At 46.0% G+C, this 23,819-nt stretch overlaps 1 protein-coding gene across 2 annotated transcripts in view; it reads right to left on the reverse strand.

Moving 5' to 3' along the window:
- Window positions 1-1,670: 1,670 nt before the first annotated feature.
- ankrd13b (ankyrin repeat domain 13B) overlaps window positions 1,671-23,819 on the reverse strand; it is a 455,805-nt gene continuing 433,656 nt past the window's right edge. For both annotated transcript variants that reach the window (XM_038814322.1, XM_038814321.1), the window contains one exon: window positions 1,671-10,222. In XM_038814322.1, coding sequence (XP_038670250.1) covers window positions 10,027-10,222 — 196 coding nt within the window. In that variant the 3' untranslated portion in view covers window positions 1,671-10,026. The remainder of the gene's footprint in view (window positions 10,223-23,819) is intronic.

Consider the following 23,819-nt stretch of genomic DNA (forward strand, 5'->3'; position numbering starts at 1 on the left):
TTGAGCCGTACCATATCGGTTTGCGATTAAGTGACAGGATTTACCTCTTTTGTGCCAGCTCTTCATTACAGAAGTCTTGTGAGGCTGATCATCATTAACACAGCACAGACTGTTTATGGCTGCCTTTCTAATAAAGAAATGCCCTTTTGGAAGGCCCAGTGGTGATAGAGGTAGAGTACTGGGCTCACATGCAGGGGAAACTAGAGTTGAACTCCAACACTCAGTGACAATCAGGCCTGACTTTCCATTGGGTTGGGCGCCAAAATGGTGTGGGGGTGGGGAGCAGACACTTTACTTGGCTCCATAAAGTACAACTTGCATCACCACCCCCTGTTGATGACGATCATGGAAAATCCATGATCGATGCTGTCCATGTGTCCCCGATGTTACAGGGGTAACATGGAGGAGGAAAAACAAAGCAGCAGATATATGCTATGTCATTTAATGATCTTAACAACATATCCCTCCAACACAGCCAATTACAAAAGCATGCTGTCTCGCTTCTCAGTGCTTGACAGAAAGTCGAGTATGTGCTAGTTTGCCATCAATCCAATACAAACAATAATGAACCGGCATTGCAGCTCACTGACCTTTCACCAGCAGCCTATCCCTCTGTATAAACTTAAAATCTTTACAAAATGAGCTTTGTTTATCAAAGAAACAAAACAGCTTCCAAATGCAACACCATGCTCAATCCTCGCAGCCTGAGGGACTCAGCCATTGATAACATTAAAACAAACAGTGGGAGTGCCAATATATTTTTACAAGAAATGTTGGCGGGTGATCAAATATTTGGAGATGATGTAAGGCCCTTAACAGACCCATCCTTAGATCATGCATCCAGAAAGAACGTTTAGTTACCCATTCATCTGTTGCTCTGTGAGAATTCAAAGTTTTTGCCGCCATTGCCCAGCACTGGCTATCATGAGAAAATGAAAGCAAATTTTTTCAGATTTCCAAGTTTGAATTAAGCACCATTTTTGGGATGTTCACAGGGGTAGCACACACTCTCTGCCAGATTTCCATTTTTCATAGTCCATAGGAAGAAATTCTGTAGGGTTATCTCTTACACAAAATGCAATAAACCTCTTTACTACAAACCTCTGGGTATGTTGTTTTATGGAGATCACAGTACATCTCAAGTTATAGCAGAATTTCTTCTGAGATCAATAAGAAAGTGAGCTATAGAACAAGAGTCTTGGAATGACAAGATTGTTTTCTGGAGTCAAGTGTTTATTCTCCCAACAGTTATTTGCTAGGCAGTTGTTATAGGCATTACCAATCAGGATCTCAAAATGGTATTTATTGGGACCGGATGCAGTGCTAATTTTCTTGAAGTGGAAATGTTAAGAATATTATCAATTAGTAGCATAACAGTGGCAGAATGTTAACTCCCCCCGAAGGCGTTCTGAGGTGGGGAGGGGAGAGGGGGCCATTTAAAGGCCTTTACCCGCCCAGCCCCAATTTTTAGGCTGCCGGAAATGGGTGCGGGCCGGGTGGGAAGCAGCGAAAGGTAATTTTCTCCCTCATGGGCAGGAATGAGAGGGGGGTGTGGGCACCTCAATTTGAAGGCCACTCCCTTCCCTCCCCCCCTGGCCTACCGCATGAAGCCACAATCATCCCCCCCAACACTGCTGCCCCCCCTACCCCAAGGTGCCCCTACCCTCCCACCCCTAGGGCATGTCTTTACAATGGTCCCGGGACTTAGTTCCATGAAGAGCATTGCAGTACCACTTCTGACCACTGCAGTGCTGTGTCTGGTTGAGTTGGAGTGCTGGCGGCCAATCTGATTGGTCGACAGCTCTCAAGCGTGGGATTTGCTTCTGAGGGTGGACAGAAATCCTGCCCACTCCCAATCAGCACTCAAATGAGCATTAAATGGCAGTGGGCAATCGCCCAGCATTCTCCATCCTTAATTTTCTACCCAATGAATTTATTTAAATGAGTTGTTATTTTTAGAAAGCACTGATCAAATCACAATTTTTGTCATGGCGTAAGTGGTTAGGGATATCCAACTTGATTCCAATTGTTAATGCGAGGAAAAAAAGTTCTGAAAATATGTTGAGGGGAACATGAATTTTTAATCGTACTAATTTTCTTACTAACTTTAGCGAGAGGAAATTATACCTATAAGTAATTGGATTTGAATTTGTGGATGAAAACAATATTTTCTGTGTGTTAATAGTAACAAATCTGTAAATATGTTGTGTGCTTTAATTTTAATATTCATCAACACCTTTACACAGAAGCACTCTGCGAAACCTAACCCAGCAGTACATTTGTGAAGGTGTTTCTCAACAATATAAATGATTGGAAATAGAACATACTTTTGCTTCAAATTGATGTGAAAATGCCGCCTTAAGGTTGCATTCCAGGATGGTGATGACAGTGGCACAGTGGTTAGCATTGCTGCCTACGGCACTGAGGACCCGGGTTCGAATCCCGGCCTTGGGTCACTGTCCGTGTGGAGTTTGCACATTCTCCCCGTGTTTGCGTGGGTTTCACCCCCACAACCCAAAAGATGTGCAGGGTAGGTGGATTGGCCATGCTAAATTGCCCCTTAATTGGAAAAAATAATTGGGTACTCTAAATTTATTAAAGAAAAAAAATATATATATATTAATTTCAGGATGTAAACATCCTACATTGAAATCATTCTTTAGAACTGGGAAGAACAAAACCAATGAGCTCCTGTTGCCCTGAATGTGACAGCACATAGTGAACACCGATGTAGCAGGGCATTTGGGTTAGTACAGCTTTGGAAATACATGTATAAGATGAAGACATGCCCCTGACAAAGTAGAAAAACTCAAGAATTTGATCTCCCGGACGTCGCTGTGCTACCAATGTTCAAGAGATCAACCATTGGACTTACAAACATTTGATAATTGAATAATGTTAAGAGAAGAACAAGATGGATAAAGAGTTTGGGGGTCTCTTTGTACACTAAAATTAATTAACTGTATAGCAAACCATTCTTCACACACGCACATTCATTCAGGGCTGGACCTAAAGAACAGCAATATGTTGCAGTTGGTTTTTGTAATGCGAATGACTCCCTCTGGCTTACAGAAACAAAACTAGGGGACATTTGGGAAAAGGTTCAGCTTCATAGTTAATCAACTGGGCCAGATTTGCCGCATTGGGTGGGACATTTTGACTAGAGTTCCCACTTATCTTTTAGTGGCTTGTCCAGAGCTTTCAATAATGTAATCTGGACACACACCGTTTTAAAAAACAAAAGCCCATTTTCTATCCTCTCGCAACTATCAAAGTTTTCAATAAATTCTGATCAACAAAAAAAAACTTGGAATATGCAAACTCTTTATCCCAGTATTTGTTCAGAACATCAATCCACTTGACAGATTTTGAAGTTGTTAGTCCTGGAAGCCGTTTTAACTGTAACTTTCAATTTAATTGTTTATTTTACTGCGTATCTTCAAATTTAGCACCAGATTTTAGTTGTGCTGTGTTTGTACATTTAGTAGTTTCTTAATTTCTATTTGTACCCAGTTCCTTTTTTAAAAGATTTATGGTACCCATTTTTTTTCCAATTCAGGGATTAGCGCGGCTAATCGACTTACCCTAAACATCTTTGGGTTGCGGGGGTGAGACCCACGCAGACAGGGGGAAAATGTGCAAACGCCACATGGACAGTGACCCGGGACCGGGATCGAATCCGGGTCCTCATCCCTGCGAGGTAGCAGTGCTAACCACTGCGCCACCGTGCCGCCCTACCCTGGCCTTCTTTTACGTTCTCCCACTTCCAGAAGCACACTATCAGCCAGTACTGGGTGAGTGATTTATTTTTTTCCTTCCTGATGCCATTGTGTGTCTGGCTGTCAGGTGGTTTTTGAGAATGGCCTACGGCAACTTGACAACAGATTTTCTTCCCAATCTATGGAAAAGGGCCATACTCCCCCGATACAGAAGTACGAACAATCTCCGAATAATTGGTTGCCGGGGGGGGGGGGGATGCGTTACAGGTAGACCACAGGTAGACCATAATCAGAGGGAATTCTGGGATTTTACATGAAATGGAGTCGGGAGAAAGGGTCATAACCAATATCAAAATATTGTTGGGGGTGGAGACATGTTCTCTCACTCTCTGCCAATGAACGTGTCCATTCCAGGTGGCGTTGGCTATGATATGAGGAATAGCTGGCGTAAATTTCTATTCCCCCACCCTGTATTGAACCCCAGCTTGGACAAACTACCATATTTGGGATTAAGCTCTGTTTGTGCTAGCAGTTAAAAATGTTCTGCAACAATTTCAAGAAATTTTCTCTTCCATGTCAAATATTTTTCAACCTGAATGCTAATTTGGAAATATCGTTTTGGAACCTATTGTGTTAATTTTCTGGCATTAATATATTTTAATGAATCACATTCAAGAATACTCAATTCGACTACTGCCACTTTTCGATGAAATGAACAGAAGCTTTACTGTTGGTTGGCAAAGCTAAACCCGCAGGGAACAATATTCCAGATACCTGCTCCATTTTACTGAATTATATGTTCTGGAGAAAGCTCTATGCTCATAAATAATATACCAATACATGGTGACTAATGAAAACTATTCCTCCAAATCCAAATGCGTCACAGGCATTAGGTGTTCCATTCATATATTGAGCTCTTGCATTAATAAACATGATTCCTGGGATTGTTTTATAGCTTCCTCGAGTTATCTGTGGCAGTTGGGTTAGTGTTTGTTGCAGCTTTAAACCCCAATGGACATAAAGTGTCAAAAAATAGACTCCACATAAATCTGACAACTCAAAGCCCATTCATTCTCAAATGGAAGATATAAGTAGAATGTCCTCATTTTCAGAATGAATTCTTGTTGTATTGATTCATACTGAGTGCTCAGTTGACAGTGCCATTACTTAGAGCAAGCTAGTCAATACCCATATTCTTCTTCCTTAACTTCTTGAAACTTTGCATATAAAAACATTTGCCTGGTCATGACCATTTTGCAAAATGAAGAAAAAAGTTTCTTAGAAATCTCTCACAATGTCAATATCCCTTTAAAGTCCTAATTGTACATGTGTAGGGTTGCCTTTACTCATCTGATGGTTTGGAAAGGTAATGCAAAGCTGTCTTGACTGCATGGGCAGAGAGGGAAAAGAATTTCTATGGCCATCATGCAAGAGTGAAAATGCATTCTTTTTGAACTAGTTTACAATGTCATCACATGTAACAACCAGAATATTTGTTCCCACTCCCCACATTATGAAACTACTGATCGCAATTGTATTATTTAACAGTACAAAACGACTCTGTCCACTAAACTTGATGGAGGCAGAAGATTTATATGAACCTAGAGAAGAAGCATGAGCCTACAAATATGGGATCCTCTGAACTCCACTTTCTGCAACTCAAAGTAGCCTAAACCACCTTACTCCCATTCTTAATGTGACACTGTCACACAGCTGCAATTGCACTGTAACTGTTTTGGTCCTTGTGCCTCCTCCATTTTGGATAAATCAAATTGTGGTCTTGAGACTCTAGTGAAGACGGTCTATCTACATCCATCATTGTGCAGATATTCATCATGCCACATTATTCACATTGACATGTTCAATCGGGAAATTACAGTTTTGAGTACATTAACAACAGTACCTTTAGGATAACATGAAGAAGGTATGAGTTGCAAAGTATTCTTTGGAGCCCTGTGCTGAGGTGTTATCACACAGTTATTTTACTTTACATCCTTTGTGGAATTTTAGCATTTCAACTGTCGATTTATTTCTTCTATTAAGAAACATTGGCCTTGAAATTGGATCTCAGAACAGTAATGACACGAGAGGCCTGCTGGTATTATCCTAGTGAGGCTGGTAGTTCATCTTTTTTTGTACTTTAGCCACCCATTGATTAGCATGGGGTACATCCCAATTCAGACATAATCAAATTTCTAGGCCAGTCTCTCCAAATTCCGAGTAAGTTCAGGTCGTATTTACTCAGCCATGTTACTAGACATAGAATATGACAACGAAACGGGTGTGAATGCAGACTTAAAAAAAACAATCAAATGTAACCCTTTGAGTACTGATTGTCTATTGCAGCTTTCAGAATTCTTTTTGAATAAATTATACAGTATCTGCAGAAATTAGTAAAGGAGTTGCAGCACTGTAAGTCACTGTGGGACAACTCTCCAACTGTTACGTTTCCTGAATCAGTAAAAATGCCACATTACCATGGTTCAGCCATGAAATGGATCCGAAAAGAAGCTGCAAATGAAGATATTCCCTGGAATATGCAAATGGCTTTATAACAGGTGGAAGCACACATCATTCAAATCAGCACAACTCAAAACCATGTATAACCATATATTAATTAAGATTCAACTTTATTCCACTGTCTTATTTTAAGATTAAATTTATTAAGTTAAAGTTAGTCTAAGTTTATCGATGAGAAATGAACATCTGGGGTGACTGCATCAATTATGATGCAAGTTTCATAAGAGAAACCTCTTCAGGAATTTGTGAAGAGCTTTAGTTCCAACTAACCTGTTCCACTCTAGTATATCGCTAATCCTGCTTCTCAATTTCACACCAGATCTAGAAACATTCCTAAAATCTTCTTAAACTGATTTTTTTCAGGGTTTTTCCACAAATGTAAAAACATGGTACCTTTCTTTCTTACCGCTGATAATCAGCATATTTCTGACTCCCATCTCCTGCTGATCATGGCTTTAAAGCTGACAACTATTATCAGCTGAAACCTGAGACGAGATGACAGCCTTGAAATCACTTCCATTGAACTTTTATTCCAACTGGATCATTCCTTGCAGATGTTACAGATGTTGATGGGCGGTACACCTAGTGTCACTGATGAAGGTGTTGACATCCTTACTAATTATGATTCAAACCTGATGACAAGTATTGAACAGTTTATTATTGGAAGGTGCCAATCATTCAATGCCACTGTGAACATGCCATTGGTCGATTAAACTCGAATCTCGCAGTTGCTACCATCGTTAATTTAATTGTTCACAGAGGATTTTATCATGTATTAATGGATTGAACATTCTCTGTCACCTATGGCAGTTAAACAAAAACACATCCCTCATAACAACTATTGATAAGACTCCTAATTCTGATGGTTAACATGACACTGCAATAAATGTCCCCTAAAAATAATCGTGCATGAGTGCAATTGGCAAAATAAACCATGATAGTTGTAGATCGGGTGGTCACATAGCCACTGGGATGACACGGGGACAAAGAAAGTCAAGTGTATGTAGCATCAAAGTGCTCCCCTGGGAGTGGGCAGGCAACAGCATGCAAGAGCTGCTCAGTCCTGTTAATAAACCCTCATTGTTGTTCGTCCCTTGTTGGAGGTTATTGCAGATAGTTAATCTTATATTTTATATGAACACTCAATGAAATGTTCATCCATTGTTCTCTATTAGTTGGTGATGTGTTGCAGGCCTAACTGCTAATATTCAAAGAGACACAGGAATATAGGAGCGCGTGTAGGCAATATAGCTCCTCAGGTCTGATCCACCATTCATGACTGCCCTGTTAACTCCATATACCCACCTTTGCCCCATATCCCTTGGTACCTTTGGCTAAAAATAAATCTATCAACCTCAGTTTTAAAATTAACAATCGACCTAACACCAAGTGGCATTTGCAGAAGAGTTCCAAATCTTTAACACCCCATAGTGTGGAGAAGTGTTTTTAACTTTCACGCCTGAAGGTCTAGCTCTGCTGTTTTGACTATAATCCTTAATTCTAGATGCCCCAACCTGCAGAAATAGTTTCTAACACTCTACCCTATCTATTCTCCTTAATATCTTGACAACGTTAATAAAATAACACCAAACCTTCTAAATTCTAGGGAATACAAAGCTAATTTGTGTAATCTCTCCTCATAATTTAGCCCTTGGAGACCAGGTATCATTCTGATAAACCTATGCTGTGCTCCCTCTAAGGACTATCTAGCCTTTCGAAGGTGTGCTGAGCATGAACTGTGCAGAGCACTCTAGGTATAGTTTAACCAGGGCTTTATGTGGATGAAGCACGACTTCTACCCGTTGTATTTTATTCTTCTTGTTATAAAGGCCAGCAAGCCATAAGCTTTTTGATTGTTTTCCATACCTGTTCTTGAAATTTTAATAAACTGTGTAACTGGGCCCTCAAGTCTCATTGGACCTCCACTTTACACCATTTGGAAAATTTCATGCACTATCCTTTTTTAGGGTGAAATCTCCATTTGCCCCAGTTTTGTCCATTCAATTAATCTACTATCTCTTTCAGTAATGTGATGTTGTCACCTACACTGCTTACAATGCAATCTACCTTTGTGTAATCTGCTAAGTAGGATGATTCAAAAAATCTCTAATAGACAAAAAGACAAACTAAACTGCTTTTCTGTCCATCTTTACGTTCAGTTGCTGTGTTTTGTTTCCATAAATTCTCGAATCTGGAGAGCCGACTATCCAACTCTCAGCGTTGTTATTATCAACCATTGTGATTAGCTAGCAAAACCACACAATGGTTCAGTTATAATGTTCCACTGACGTTAACAAAATCATCTAGCAGCGATGCCAAGAACCTGCCAACATGTATCTGGCTGAGGCCAAAATGTCAGTCAAAGTCAGGTCTGAGTCTCGGTATAGTGTTCTGAGTTGCAAATGAACTCGCCACTATGAAAGCTACTCGACACCATTAGCCTCTATGTGCTCCAATTGAGAATGAAGATCAATGATAGCTGGATTGGATCTGCTGATCAATAGAAACAGTTTACATTTTGGTGTTAATGTAGTTAGTGTCTATTCGTGCAGTACATCAGATGTCAGGGCAGGAATTCACGTTCCAAAGACTTGGAGAACCAGCATTAGCAGCAAGGATAGCTGAAAAAGTCTAACATCTGTTCATTGTGCGCAATACAATTTGGAAGTTTCAAAATTTAGAATTAAGTCATAATACCTACGTTATTCTGAAAATCGCTATTTGTCGTTTTGAAGCTGTTTTAATATGTGGTTCATTTTTATCATCAGTGACTCATGGGTACTAACTTCAACACTGCAGCACAGGTTGAGAAAATTTACCTCTGCTACATGTAACCATTCCAAACAAATCTATTTCTTTCTGGCTTTTCTATACTGGGAAGCCCAAGCTATTGTTCAGTGAATCAAGGCATGGCTAACATGATGTGATAGTAGGCTGGCCATTCCTCTTCAATCTGATATAAATCTAGTCTTTAGAAGTTTCATTGGTCCAGTGGTCTACTTAGAACCTTGAACCCGCTGCCTTAGTGTTAATATAAATTCAGATTTGGTCCAGTTTGTAACCAACAGTTACATAAAGCTGTTTCCAATCATGTTTTCTCAGTGTGATGCGTAGTACACAGGTCCTACATTGTACTGATAATGAGCACGTACGCCAACCTCAGTAGCGTCCTCCTCTACTGCACCACTGTAACTTTTCCTATCACATCTGCTACGCACCTTGGCAGAAATTGTGCTGTAAAGTTTTGCATGTAGCTGCGGGGAAATTGGATTCAGATTTTGTCTTGTTTTATTAGGAACTCTTATTAACTGACAAGTGAGATGGGGGGGGGTCTTAAAGTTTTTTGCATGAGCTTAGTTCAATTCTAAGACCTAGCGGTGAAACATATTATGACATTCTTAAGCTGTTCTCTGTAACAGCTTAAATTTAAACAGCCAAGTATCTACTTGCCGTTTTCCACTGATGGAAAATGTAGCTGTTAGCATCTGCCAATCAATACTGGAAACAAAGGGACTCTGGCTATTATTATCCTTTGAGCCAAGTGCAAGAATTATGTAAAAGACAGTAGAATAAAGTATGGGCTGTTCAGGCATTTTTCAATAGTGCACATTCAATGCACAACTGTGTGGCTTTATTTCAGCCTTGTGTTCTTCTTGATTTACTGTTGGCACTCTTTCGCGCTCAATAGTAATGCATGGACTGGTTACCTTACATAATTGTCTTTTACTTTTAATTCTTTTATATTTAAAAAAAAAATCTGTTGTGAAAGAACAATTGAGTGGCGACATTATTTCTCAGTGAGTGAAAGTTGAATAATGCGTTGCAGTTCTTCCTCCTCCTGCCATTTACGTTTCTCTACTTCCTCTTGCTCCTTTGTAGAGAGCTCCATAGCCAGACGCAGTTGCTCATCGTAGTTGGGGTACAGTTGGTTGCTGGGTATGTGCTGGGTGCTGGGCTGACTGAGAATGCTGTGTTGCGGTGTTCTGAAACAATTATTGTTTGCACAGAGTTAGAAGCAAGTGATAAATGGCTGCACGTGAACTCTCTTCTGGATCATCCTGCCTGGGGCCAGACCACTCACACTGTTGAGATTATGTTTTGCAGGAAGTTGGCTTTCTATAACTCAGGAAATACTTGCAACAGGAAGGTCCAACACTTCATTTGCTCCACTTGCAGCATCAAAGGGCATGGTCCTATGGGGGGGGGGGGGGGGGGGGGGGGGGGGCGTAACTGAAAACCATTTTGTGATCCTTCTTCAAAGTGACAGAATAAGACAAAATCCAAAACAGATATTTTAAAGGTGTCTGAAAATTGACTAGTTCTTTGAACTCAAGGAATCTGTCATTTTAAAGTGTTGTAAGCCACCAAACTTTGTGTGCAAGCAAGAGGGACGGCAAGGTGGCACAGCGGTTAGCACTGCTGCCTTACAGCTCCAGGGACACGGGTTCAGTTCCGGTCTCGGATGACTGTGTGGAGTTTGCACTTTCTCCCCTTGTCTGCGTGGGTTTCCACCGGGTGCTCCGGTTCCCTCCCGCAGTCCAAAGATGTGTAGGTTAGGTGGATTGGCCATGATAAATTGCCCCTTAGTGTCCAAAAGATTAGGTAATGTTACTGGGTTACGGGGATAGAGTGGAGGAGTGGGCCTAAGTAGGGTGCTCTTTCCAAGGGCCCGTACAGACTCAATGGGCCGAATAGCCTCCTTCTGCACTGTAGGGATTCTATAATTCTATAGCAGTGACAATAAAATGCTTATCAATCTATTGTACTTCCAGATCTAGTGTAGAAAAAAAAACGTTGATGATCTTGGATTTCGGTCTGTTTATAAGTCACATTCAACATTCACAAATAATGTGAGGTAACGTGCAGCAATACCAGGAAAAGGAGTATATTTTGGGATACCAACAGAATATATACTTTTTGAAGCCAGGTATGACAGTGCTGGGAAATGAAAGCTTCTTCCAGTCATCACCAATAACTAGACCAAATAGCCCCAGTCTTAAAAGAGTGAGTTGCAAAGCTCAAGGCCCTCTGCAATTCTGTGACAATCTATCATTCTTGAGGGAAAATCTGGATTACTCCAACCTTAAATTTTCAAGCAGATCTTTTGTATAAATTGTCCCAATAGGCAAGTGAACTTGCATTGAAACTGCTGAAACTCAATTGATTAGGAGTTTTAACAGTTGGTCATTATGTGAAAATAAACACCTATAAGCAATAGGAATATTATCAAGTTATGTCATCAAATTGTAGGCTAAATTAATTTAGCCACAGTCGCTAATTGTACCTTTGCTTCAAAGTACATCCAGCGTTGAAGAAACAGTTTGATCAATCGCTGAAACTAAAACTCAAGTGCACACAAGATTTGATTATGCCACATTAGCAAGAAAAGCGTGAAGGGCCTTAAAGAGGTACTATCAGAGTAGAGATTCAAAGCCTCCTCAACCCATCATGACACCAGCGAGCATAGAAAACCAGAACTACAATGCTATGACAGAGAATGGTACTAATAACACAATTTAGATTTGGCAATATGCTTATTACTGGCCTAAGAGATCCCATTTCCTATTCTTCATTTGCTCTTGGGCTGCTAATGAGTGTCATTGGACCTGTAAAGACCATATTGCCATAGAAAATCGTGACGTTACTGCGTCTGAGCAGAGTTTCAGCACCAGTGGCTCAGAGCAAAAGGAATCACTTCAGAGCTAGAAAAAACCCGAGAGACCACTCCCCACCCCCCCATCTCCATCCTTACCTTTAGCCCTTTGAGAACTGAAGGACTTTATTTTTATCTTCTGAAAAACAAACACGTTTACCATCATATGTATAGATATCCTCACAATGATATCGCAAGAATGAGAAATTTGGTAAAAGAAATGTGCCAAAAAAACATTGAAGCAAGAGTACAGCAAGTGTCAAACAAGTCTCTCTTTACGAGGAGAACAGGAAAGAAATGGAAAGTTCAGAGCTTGTACCATTTTTGGATATCTTGCAGCCCTGGCCTTTAAAATGCTGAATGAGCTGATGTCTGCACACATTTCAGAAGTGGAGGCTATTATTGTATAAAAGCAAATTATTGCAGATGCTGGAATCTGAAACAAAAGAGAAAATGCTGGAAAATCTCAGCAGGTCTGGCAGCATCTGTAGGGAGAGAAAAGAGCTAATGTTTTGAGTCCGAAGTTGCTTTAACCAAGAATCGTCGGACTCGAAACGTTAGCTCTTTTCTCTCCCTACAGGTGCTGCCAGACCTGCTGAGATTTTCCAGCATTCTCTCTCTCTCTAATATTGTGTATATGTTTTATATGCCTTGGAAATCTGTTGCCAGGAAAAAACTGATATTACTATGTTCCCGGACATGTGACACTGTTTGTCTTCAGGGCCTGTGTTACAATGAGCTTTGATTTATCTTAAACTGCAGCTCAATCCTTTTGTTTGTTGACAAGAGTGTGAAAATCCCCACATTGATCACTTCTTTGGGGAGGGAGTGTGGGGGGGGGGGGGGGGGGATCAAGCATACGATGTAACATAAAGGCCAGCAAATCTCTGGCATTATTTTAAATTGAGCAGCTCGTGGGCTTTGATTTTAAGAGTTATGATGCAATTTGAACTGCCTAATTCAATCGCTGCCTTGTACCTTACTGTTAGATATCTATTAACTGCTTTATCTGACAGGCTCATCACAGACTGCAATCAATCGGGAGCAGACTGCCCACCATTTTGTGTCTGTAAAAGGCTGACTGGATACTACATTATCACACAGACTCACACCAGAATGCACGGTAAGAGGATCACAGGCTCCTGTTACATGTTTGGGCCCAAACCAACTGCTAGGATGAGCAGAAGTACCGTCACTGTAATTGATACCGTGCTGCTCGCAATTCTTCACTTGGGCCGCGGCAGCTAAAGTTCTGCCTGAATTGCAGTTAGAGAATAAAGCACAGCTCACAATCAAACGTCATCCTAAATTAATTATCGAACTGGCATCACGACCAGAAAGCAGCATCAGCATTTATATACCGACAGCAGTCAATTCAATGGTGGACTCTGCTCCTACTGTAGGCATGCTCTGGCTAAGATGAAATGCTGCACTGACTTAAATAGAACGAGGAGACAAGGCCACTGGGTAGTTTTGTTTTCTGGCTCCGAGTCATTGAAGAAGTTATGTGATAAATTAGCACTGTTGCAGAACCTAGATCTGGGCACAAACAACAGCTTTAAAATTTGTAGCCTTCCTGTTTTGACATTGAATTCAATACTGCACACACACACACACACTTCAATTATAGCTGCCTCACCTTGTGGGCTTTTGAGCTGTATAATCCGATTTAAGAATTTATCAGATATAAATTTAATTTATATCTATCCCTCTGAGAAATGACACTCTTTCATCTAACTCCTTGTGTGAAAATCCCTATTTTCTCATGAATGATTGAAAAGATAATGTGCTGATTTTATGTTCAGAGGGCTGACAAGAAGGTTTAAACAGGCTTCCAAGAGATGGATACTTGGGACAAACATCATGGACTCTGCATCTCAGGCCAAATGAATAAGAAAGCATAGATCTTTTAACATGGCACCAGGCTGTTTTGGAGAGGAAGAGAACGGAAAGGTCTGCAGTGTGCCATTTTACAAGCAGGTGGACAATATATGCTCCTTTGTAGAGAGTTGCATAGCCAGGCGCCTCACTCACTCGATACAGCCCTTAGAATTTGTCCCGCTAAATCGCGCCCGATACCATTTTGTACGTGTTGCTCAGTTGACCAAGCACCAATGTAAAATTGACCCACCGCTTTTCAGCAAGAAAAGACGTCCCGTTAAATTTTAGTACAAACGCAAAGTGTTTACAGAAGCTGGGAATCCGAAATAAAAACAGAAAATGCTGAAAATATTCAGTAGGTCAGATGATTCCTGTGGAGACAGAGGGCTGGATTCTCCGATCTGCAGACTAAGTGCTGACGCCAGCGTGGGAACAATGGCATTTTACGCCAGAAAAAAATGGGACAACAGCTGCACCTATTCCAGAATCACGGGGGGGCTAGCAGCCATGCTGGATAAAGCTTCCGGCTCCCACACCAAAAATGGTTGCAGAATGGCCGGGTCCATGGGCGCGCATGCAGACGTGCAACATGGTGCCTGCCACGTGCAGACCCAGCCTGCCAACTAATGACCCCCAGTAACTCCCATCGCCACCCCAGACCACCCCCCCATCAGTCCCCCAGCCCTCGCCGAACCCCCCCCCCCCCCCCCCCCCCCCCGCTGCCCCGGTCAGCGGCATAGCTCGCCACCAACTGTGGCAGCACTGGACGCAGTCTGCAGCCGCCACGCATAAGTGTTCCACGCCATCGGAAACTCGGCCCATCGGGGGCGGAGCATCAGGGGGGGGCTTCCGATGACGAGCCAACGCCTTTCCAACGGCGTGTGGCGCGCAACGCAGTGATGCTATTTCAGAGGGAGCGGAGGCTCAAAAAACCGGCTCCGACCCCGATTTGGGCGTTGGAAGGGATTCTCCTCCCTATCGCCGACTACGATATCGGCGTCGGGCAACGGAGAATCCCGCCCAAAATCTTTCCAAATATCTTAAATGTTAATTTTGCTTTATTGTTCCTTTCTCCACAAGCGCTGCCTTGACCTGCTGAGTGTTTCCAGACTTTTCTGCTTCTGTAAGTCTGTTAAATTTATGAGCTGACGGAGATATTTTGCCTGACATTAATGGTACATTCATTCACACTAAAGGTTTGAACACCAAAGGAATCAAGCTGTATGGGGATAGGGTAAGGAAGCTGAGTTGAGGTTGAAGATCAGTCAAGATCTTATTTAATGGTGCAGCAGGTTCAGAAGGCCGAATGCCCTATTCCCGCTCCTGTTTCTTAAACTTTTACTAACATTGGTGAAAGGCAGTTCCAACACCAAAATAATTTGAAAGCAAAGTGCAGTGAGACCTCTTCCGACGATTTTGATTCAGAGGTTCAGTTATGTGTTTGACCATATTATAAAACCTCCGCACTATTAATGCAACCATCAATTCATATGAAACCAGGAGTAGAAGTAAACTGTGGCTTTAATCGACTAGAACAGTGCCTGCCTGCAACTGCTCTGCTACTGGGAGCCGCCTACAGGGCTACTGCTCTTTATACCGCCCCTCAAGGGGAGGAGCCAGAGGCGGAGCCCACAAAGGCACCAACATGATACATCACAGGTAATACCTTGCAATGGTCCACAGGTGGAGCCCTCATGGGCAACAGCCTGATACAGTTACGTACATGGTGAATGGTTAATGCAATACATTCACCACATTCACCCACTGTTAAAAAATTGAAGTCCGGCAGGGGTGAAGGGTTCACAAGTTCAGCCTGTCTGGCGCCTGGATCGTGTGCTGTGATCGCCGGAGCTCTGGTATCGCAGGTGGCCCGGGTGTCAAACTTATCCGTGCGGGCATGGGTAATGACGTTGCCAGTGCGGGTACAGATGTGGACTCCGGGAGCGTGTCTTCCGGAGCTTCGTTCCTGTGGGTCGGTGAAGAGGGGGGGGGTTACGGGTGCCATGTAGGGGTGGGGACGCTGGTCAGCGTAGGTTGGGTGGGGTAAGTTGGGGTGGCAGTGGTAGTGGAGCCTGCGGGGCGTTAGGTCCCGGAGGGCAAACGTATCCTGTCGGCCGTCGAGGTGTTCTATGTATGCATACTGGGGGTTGGTGTGTAGGAGCTGGACCCTCTCAACCAGGGGGTCGGACTTATGGCTCCTGACGTGTTTACAGAGTAGGACGGGCCCTGGTGTCTTCAGCCAGGACGGAAGCGAGGCCCCAGAGGTGGATTTCCTGGGGAACAGGCGGTCATGAGGGGTCTCGTTTGTGGTCGTGCAAAGGAGGGACCTAATGGAGTGGAGCGCGTCGAGGAGGACCTCCTGCCAGTGGGAAACTGGGATATTCCTAGACCGTAGGGCCAGGAGGAGGGTCTTCCATACCGTCGCGTTCTCCCTCCCCACCTGCCCGTTTCCCCAGGGGTTATAACAGGTAGTCCTGCTCGAGGCGATGCCCTTACTGAGCAGGTACTGACGCAGTTCGTCGCTCATGAACGACGAGCCCCGGTCACTGTGAGCCTACGTGGGGAAACCAAACAGGTCGAAGACACTGTGAAGGGCTTTAATGACGGTGGCGGCGGTCATGTCGGGGCAGGGGATTGCAAAGGGGAAGCAGGAGAATTTGTCGACGACGTTGAGGAAATATGTGTTGCGGTTGGTGGAGGGGAGGGGCCCTTTGAAATCGATACTGAGGCGCTCAAAGGGCCGGGATGCCTTAACCAGGTGGGCCTTATCCGGACAATAGAAGTGTGGCTTGCAGATCGCGCAGTCCCTGGTCATGGCTCTGACCTCCTCAGTGGAGTAGGGCAGGTTGCGGGCCTTGATGTAGTGGCGAAGCCGGGTGACCCCTGGGTGGCAGAGGTCAGCGTGGATAGCCCGGAGTCGGTCCTCTTGCACACTGGCGCATGTGCCGCGGGACAGGGCATCTGGGGGCTCATTGAGCTTCCCAGGGCGATGTACTATATCATAATTATAGGTGGAGAGTTCAATTCTCCACCTCAAGATCTTATCGTTCTTGATTTTGTCCCATTGCGTATTATCGAACATGAAGGCTACTGATCATTGGTCGGTGATGAGGGTAAACCTCCTACCAGCGAGGTAGTGCCTCCAGTGCCGCACGGCTTCCACAATGGCTTGGGCTTCTTTTTCGACCGAGGCGTGTCGAATTTCAGAGGCGGTGAGGGTGCATGAAAATAATGCTACTGGCCTGCCTGCCTGATTGAGGGTAGCGGTAAGGGCGACTTCTGACGCGTCGCTCTCCACCTGGAAGGGGAGGGTCTCATCCACCACGTGCATTTCGGCTTTGGCGATGTCCGCCTTGATGCAGCCGAAGGCCTGGCAAGCCCCGGTCGCCAATGGGAGGTGGTGGCCTTGATTAGTGGGTGGGCTTTGTCCGCATAGTTGGGGACCCATGGGCGTAATAGGAAAAGAACCTGAGGCACCTTTTCAGGGCCTTGGGGCAGTGGGGGAGGGGGAGTTGCAGGAGGGGGCGCATACAGTCATGGTCGGGTCCGAGAACCACATTTTCCACGACGTAGCCGAGGATGGCTAGCCTGGTTGAGCGGAAAACGCATTTCTCCTTGTTGTAAGTGAGGTTAAGGGTTCGGGCAGTTTGGAGAAATCTCTGGAGGTTGGCATCGCGGTCCTGCTGATCATGGCCACAGTTGGTGACGATGTCCAAGTACGGAAACGTGGCCCGCAGCCTGGACTGGTCCAACATTTGGTCCATGGTTCTTTGAGAGACCGAGACCCTGTTTGTGACGCAGAAGGGGACCGGAGGAAGTGGAAGAGGCGGCCGTCTGCCTCAAAGGCCATGTAGTGGCGGTCCCCCGGGTGGATTGGGAGCTGGTGGTATGCGGACTTCAGATCCACCGTGGAGAAGACTCGGTAGTGTGCGATCTGGTTAACCATGTCTGCGATCCTGGGAAGGGGGTACGCATCAAGGTGCGTGTACCAGTTTATGGTTTGGCTGTAATCTCCAACCATCCGGTTCTTTTCCCCAGTCCTGACAACCACCACCTGAGCTCTCCAGGGACTATTTCTGGCCTCTATGATCCCCTCCCGCAAGAGTCGCTGGACCTCGGACCTGATAAAAGTCCTGACCTGAATGCTATACCGCCTGCTTCTGGTGGCGACAGGCTTACAGTCGGCGGTGAGGTTTGCGAAGAGCGGTGGAGGGTCGACTTTTAGTGTCGCGAAGCTACATACGGTGAGTGGGGGTAGGGGCCAGCCGAATTTCAGAGTCAGGCTCTTGAGGTTACACTGGAAATCCAGTCCCAACAGGAGAGGAGCGCAGAGGTCAGGGAGTACATGAAGCTTAAAATCGGCATACTCGGCGCCCTGTATTGCTAGGGTTGCGGTAGTGCACCCCCGGATCTGCAACGAGTGCGACCCAGAAGCGAGGGAGATGGTTTGGTGCACCGGGAAGATTGGGAGCGAGCAGCATCTTACCATGTCTGGGTGAATGAAGCTCTCTGTGCTCCCGGAGTCGAACAGGCAAGGTGTTTCACGTCCATTTACCCGGACAGTCATCATGGAGCTCCGGAAGTGTTTGGGTCGCGACTGGTCCAGGTGACCGCGCTGAGTTGCAGGTAGCCGGCGTGGTCGGAGGTGCTGGGGGTGGTCCCAAGATGGCTGCCCCCGTCAGTCGCACATGTCGGGCGGCATTGCAGATGGCGGCCAAGATAGCGGCCCCCGTCGGTCGCACGTGTCGGGCGGTGAGGAAGATGGCGTCCAAGATGGCGGCCCCACGAGTCACACGTGGCGGGCTGCGTGGGCGAGGATGGCCAGGATGGCGGCTCCAGTGAGTCGCACACGTTGTGCGGGCTTGAAGATGGCTGCCCCCACGGACAGCACGAGGCCAATAACGTGTCCGGGAGCAGAGCCGCTGCACTGCGGGATCTGCGGGCCTGTGAGTCTGGGGGTCGGGCCTGCGATTTTGAGGGTTTGGACCTCGCCAGGCACACCTTAGCAAAATGTCCTTTTGTTCCGCAGTCTCTGCAGTTCGCGTTCCGGGCCGGGCAGCGCTGCCTGAGGTGCTGATGCCGGCCGCAGAAATAGCAGGGTAGCCCCCCCGTATTGGGCGGGCAGCCGTGCGGCACAAGTCTGGGGTACTCATTGGTCGGGGGTCCACGAGGGGGTCGCGTGATCAGACGGGAACGCGTTGAGACTTTGGAACCCTCTAGGGAGGAGGCTAGCTTTACTGTCTCTTCCAGGTCTAAGGCGCCCTTCTCAAGTAGGCGCTGCCTCACGCAGTTGGACCTGACTCCAGCCACGTAGGTGTCCCGGACTGCGAGGTCCATGTGTTGAGTGGCCGTAACGGCCTGGTAGTTGCAACTTCGCGCAAGGATTTTGAGGTCGCGTAGGTACTCCTCCAGCGATTCCCCGGGGCGTTGGCGGCGCGTAGTGAAGAGATGCTGTGCGTACACCTCGTTCACTGGCCTTACATATAGGCGCTTCAACATCGGGAGCACGTCTGCGTAGGGGGAAGCTTCCTCGAGTTGAACAGAGATTCGATGGCTCACCCGGGCATGGAGGAGGCTCAGCTTCTGATCGTCGTAGACGGAAGGCGAGGAGGAGGCGGCGAGGTAGGCCTCGAAACAGCGGAGCCAATGCAAAAAAATCCCTTTCACCTCCGCGGCTTGCGGGTCGAGTTCCAGTCGGTCAGGCTTGAGGGCTGATTCCATTGTTGTAGTCAATTAAATTGATGCGACCATCAATTCGCACGAAACAAGGAGTAGAAGTAAACTGTGAACAGTTCCTGCCTGTGACTGCTCTGCTACTGGGAGCCGCCTACAGGGCTACTGCTCTTTATACCTCTCCTCAAGGGGTGGAGCCAGGGGCGGAGCCCACAAAGGCACCAACATGCTACATCACAGGTAATACCTTACAATGGTCCATAGGTGGAGCCCTCATGGGCAACAGCATGATACAGTTACATACATGGTGAATGGTTAATGCAATACATTCACCACAACTACTATTTTTATGCCCGAAAATATGACGCAACATCTCCACTGATCCTCCGTCTGGTGTGGGCTCACAGGCACTCAGCTTTAGAGCCCCCTGCTCCAGCTACGGATACGTCCGGAGAATTGACGGGTCCGTGGCCGCGCATGCGCGTGGCGGTGCAACATTTCGTCGGCTATGCGCGGACCCGGCCTGCCAACTAGGCTCACCACCCCTGGACCACCCCTGACCAGTGCCCCCAGCCCCCACCAAAGCCCCCCCTGCTCACGGGTTGGCTCCCACCCAACCGCAGCCACCATGCCGGGTTCCCGAAAGAAAGATAGCACACGGGCCCCACTCCGTCGGGTACTCGGCTCATCGGGGTGGAGCATTGGGGGAAGGCCTCAGGTAACGTCCTGAGGTCATCCCAAAGGAGTGCAGCGTACTCTGCGAGTATGCCATTTTGGAGGGGATGAAGCATCGCAAAAGCAGTGCTGCCCCCGATTTTGGGGCCAGCGGGGGTTCTCCGGCCGATCGGCAAACGCCATTTCGGCATCGGCGACAGGAGAATCCCGCCCTAAGGGTGCGATTCCGTGCGTACCCCCTCTCTGGTGAACCTGGGGCATTTAAAGCATCCCATGCATGCCAGCCTTGCCGTACACATTGTGTGCCTTCCTGTTTCTGCCCGGGCCCCATTTCCTGCCCATCCTGGCCCTCCTCTGCAACCTGACGATCATTCCACTGCTTCTGCATGTCACCCCTCCGCTGCTCAATGTTGTGGAGGACACAGCAGGCCACCACAATCTGGGAGACTCTCTGAGCACTGAGGGCCCCTCACAGTTCCCCCACGGTGGCCTGGCCTGCGAACATAGCCCATCAATCCGCGGGCGGGGCTGTGCCATGGGGGCACTCTTTCCCTCCGCACCGGTTGCTGTGGACCTCCGCCATGGCCGGTGTGGAGACGAACCCCATCCCCCGCGCACGCGCTGGGATGACGCCACCACATGTTGCCGCTCCCGTGCATGCGCCAACTCGCACCGGCTGGCGGAGGCCCTTCGGCACCCGGTTGGAGTGTCGCCAAGCCCCTTCCGCGCCAGTTGGCGCAGCGCCAACCCCAATGGCACCGGCCTAGCCCCTGAAGGTGCGGAGGATTCACCGGGACTGCCTGCACCGCCGGGTAGGGGTGAATCCCACCCCCCATCAGTAATTCCTTCTGCCAGAGGTGGAGCATCGCAGGAGCCCGGAGAATACCGGTCGGGCCGGTTAAGCATTTATAGTGCGTGTGGAGCAGGACGCATTGACACCTTGGTTCAGGCATCGGAGCATGGCATTCCGTTGGGGGCCAAGCGCCGGTCACGATTTTTGGCTCATCCACGATTCACCGCCCAATTGCATTTCCCGATTCCGGTGTTGCTGGATGGAGAATCCCTCCCTGTATATCATCACTGTGGGAGGTTTGACTCTCTAGAATTAGTTCCTAAAGCAGGAGTAGCAAGACATTAGGAACGTTCCTTCCACACGGACATCTACTCCTACTCCACCATGAGCGTGTTATCACCTGAAATGAAAATCGCTTATTGTCACGAGTAGGCTTCAATGAAGTTACTGTGAAAAGCCCCTAGTCGCCACATTCCGGCGCCTGTTCGGGGAGGCTGTTACGGGATTAAGAGGTGGAAGGCATTTTCTCATATGATTTAAGCCTTTCGATACGTGCTAATTTCTACTTTAACAAATACTAACTTCAACATCTGCATCGCAAATGATTCCCACTTTAAAGTTGATCTTCCTGACTGTGGTTTAAAGATTTGTTGGATATTAATAGAAATTGTGGAAACATTTTGGGAGTTCCCCAATGTGCAGGAGCCAAGAGGTTAACCTGAATTTGTGATAGTGGGATAAATTATTCATTTTATGACCAACTTTAATGGATTTTACAGCATAAATAATTTGGGTTTGTGTTTACGGTGGCGGAGGATCTTTTTTAAAAGCCCTCCAGTCGTGCATAATAAATGCTCAAAATGAAAACCCATCTACAGTTATGAATCATAAAACAACGCACTGCAATGTGGAAACATTTATATGAAAGGGTAAATTTAGCAAGTAGATCTGTTAACCATTTGTGGACTGCCAACACTTCCCTGCACTATGTCCAAAAATAGCCCAAGAATTCTCCATTTCCGATGAGAGCGAACTGCAGTTTGGACTTGCTCTGTGTACTGATACTTACAATATCTCCAAAATTAGATCGTACAAGTCTCAATTTGGGGAACACGGGTGACTGAAAGTGCAGGTTTCTCTGAAATATCGAATGAAAAGGAAAATAAAATAAGTCCTTCAGCCCTCAAAGGATTAGTTACAAGAGGGTCAGCGGGGTGGGGGGGGGGGGGGGGGGGGGGGTGCTATTTATACAGTAGTAAGGACGCAAACTCTGCTTGACTCTGCTCTGGAGACTGAGCAAATCACTACGTTTGGGCAATGTCAGTGGAGGTTTCCAGAGTGGCTTATAAACACTCAACAAGTTTGGTAAACTCCGCCCAGTGCAAGATAACCAAGTGTCAGGTCCAATAAGCAAAATCTGGCAATGTTTCATTTAATTGGCCATTACAGTTGTGTGCAAAATAGTTAAACACTGAAATAAAGAGCCTTGCTATGCCCATAACTTATTATGAAACTAGGGAATTTTGACGGGGGAGTTGGGAGTGGGGGTGGAGGGTGGGCGGAGCAGGGGAACTGGTGCTGTCTGGCCTTGATTTCCTCCTAACCTATTAACTAGTGACCCAAAATTAGCCAAAAGGAAACATGCACAAAATAGACGCAATCAATTGCCAGCATCAATGTGGTGCCAACCCACAGATCCTGCAGCCAGTGGCATTAGATGAACCACTTAAATATTACTCGAGTTAAAATGAAGCAAAATGTGCAGTCAGTGATGTTATTTGAAGAGTTACCTTGGATGTCTACCTTGGTGGTTTGAGCACTTTAAGTCCCACAGGCATCCGCCACGACATGTAAATGTGAGACGATTTGAAATTATTAAGGTGTTATTGTATGTGCCTGCACTTTAATTATAACTGACATTTACTCTATGCTTACAGTAGGGTTCTGTAATTCATACAGGGTAAAGGCTTTACCGAGTGTTACTCACTCAGAGAATGAACATGTCCTCGGAGAATTCTTTTAATTCTTGGCGTCTCAAGTTAACATGCAGAGGAGGGGTTGGGAGACTGAAGATTAGCCTCTGACGTAGGGGGTCTTCAAATCTTCGCCAACTACAGAATCAATGAAATCGTAATTGTCATCCAGATCAAACTGGTGAACCTGCCAAAAGATCTGGGAACAGCTGTCCCTGTTCGCATTGCCTTCATTAAGAATCCTGGCAGGGAATGTGGTATTATCCATTTTATCAACACTCCCTGCCGAAGGGACTGACAGCTTTTCAAGAATCAGCTGGCCTCAACATCTGGAAAGTATCCAAACCTCCAAGGTCCATCGTACGGTTGGTGCCATCGACATAAAGATAATTATTTTGTCATTTGGGCTATATCTGATTGACAATATATGTTTACCCTTTCTGCATATGTAAGGGGAAAAGAGATTTTTCATTATGCCCTTGGATCGATTATGGAACCTCTACCTACCATCTCTTTCCGTGATACCGCAGGAGTCAACAATTCTGTGGAATGATGAGCTGGTGCAAATTAACATAAAACAAGAGTAAAGGTCCTTGAAGAGGTATGATGTAATAGCCTTTCAACTGAATGATGAATTTGAGACTATTCATCGAATCTCTACAGTGCAGAAGGAGGCCATTCGGCCCATCAAATCTACACCGACATTCTCAAAGAGCACCCTAACTAAGCCGCCCCACCTTGTCCCTGTAACCCCATAACCCCACCTAACCTTTGGACACGAAGGGACAATTTAACATGTCAAATTCTCCTAATCCGCACATCTTTGGACCGTGGCAGTAAACCGGAGCATCCGGAAGAAACCCACGCAGGCACGGGGAGAACGTGCAAACTCCACACGGTCAGTCACCTGAGGCTGGAATTGAACCCGGGAC

Source organism: Scyliorhinus canicula, chromosome 12 (assembly GCF_902713615.1).
Source record: "Scyliorhinus canicula chromosome 12, sScyCan1.1, whole genome shotgun sequence".
NCBI lineage: Eukaryota > Metazoa > Chordata > Chondrichthyes > Carcharhiniformes > Scyliorhinidae > Scyliorhinus > Scyliorhinus canicula.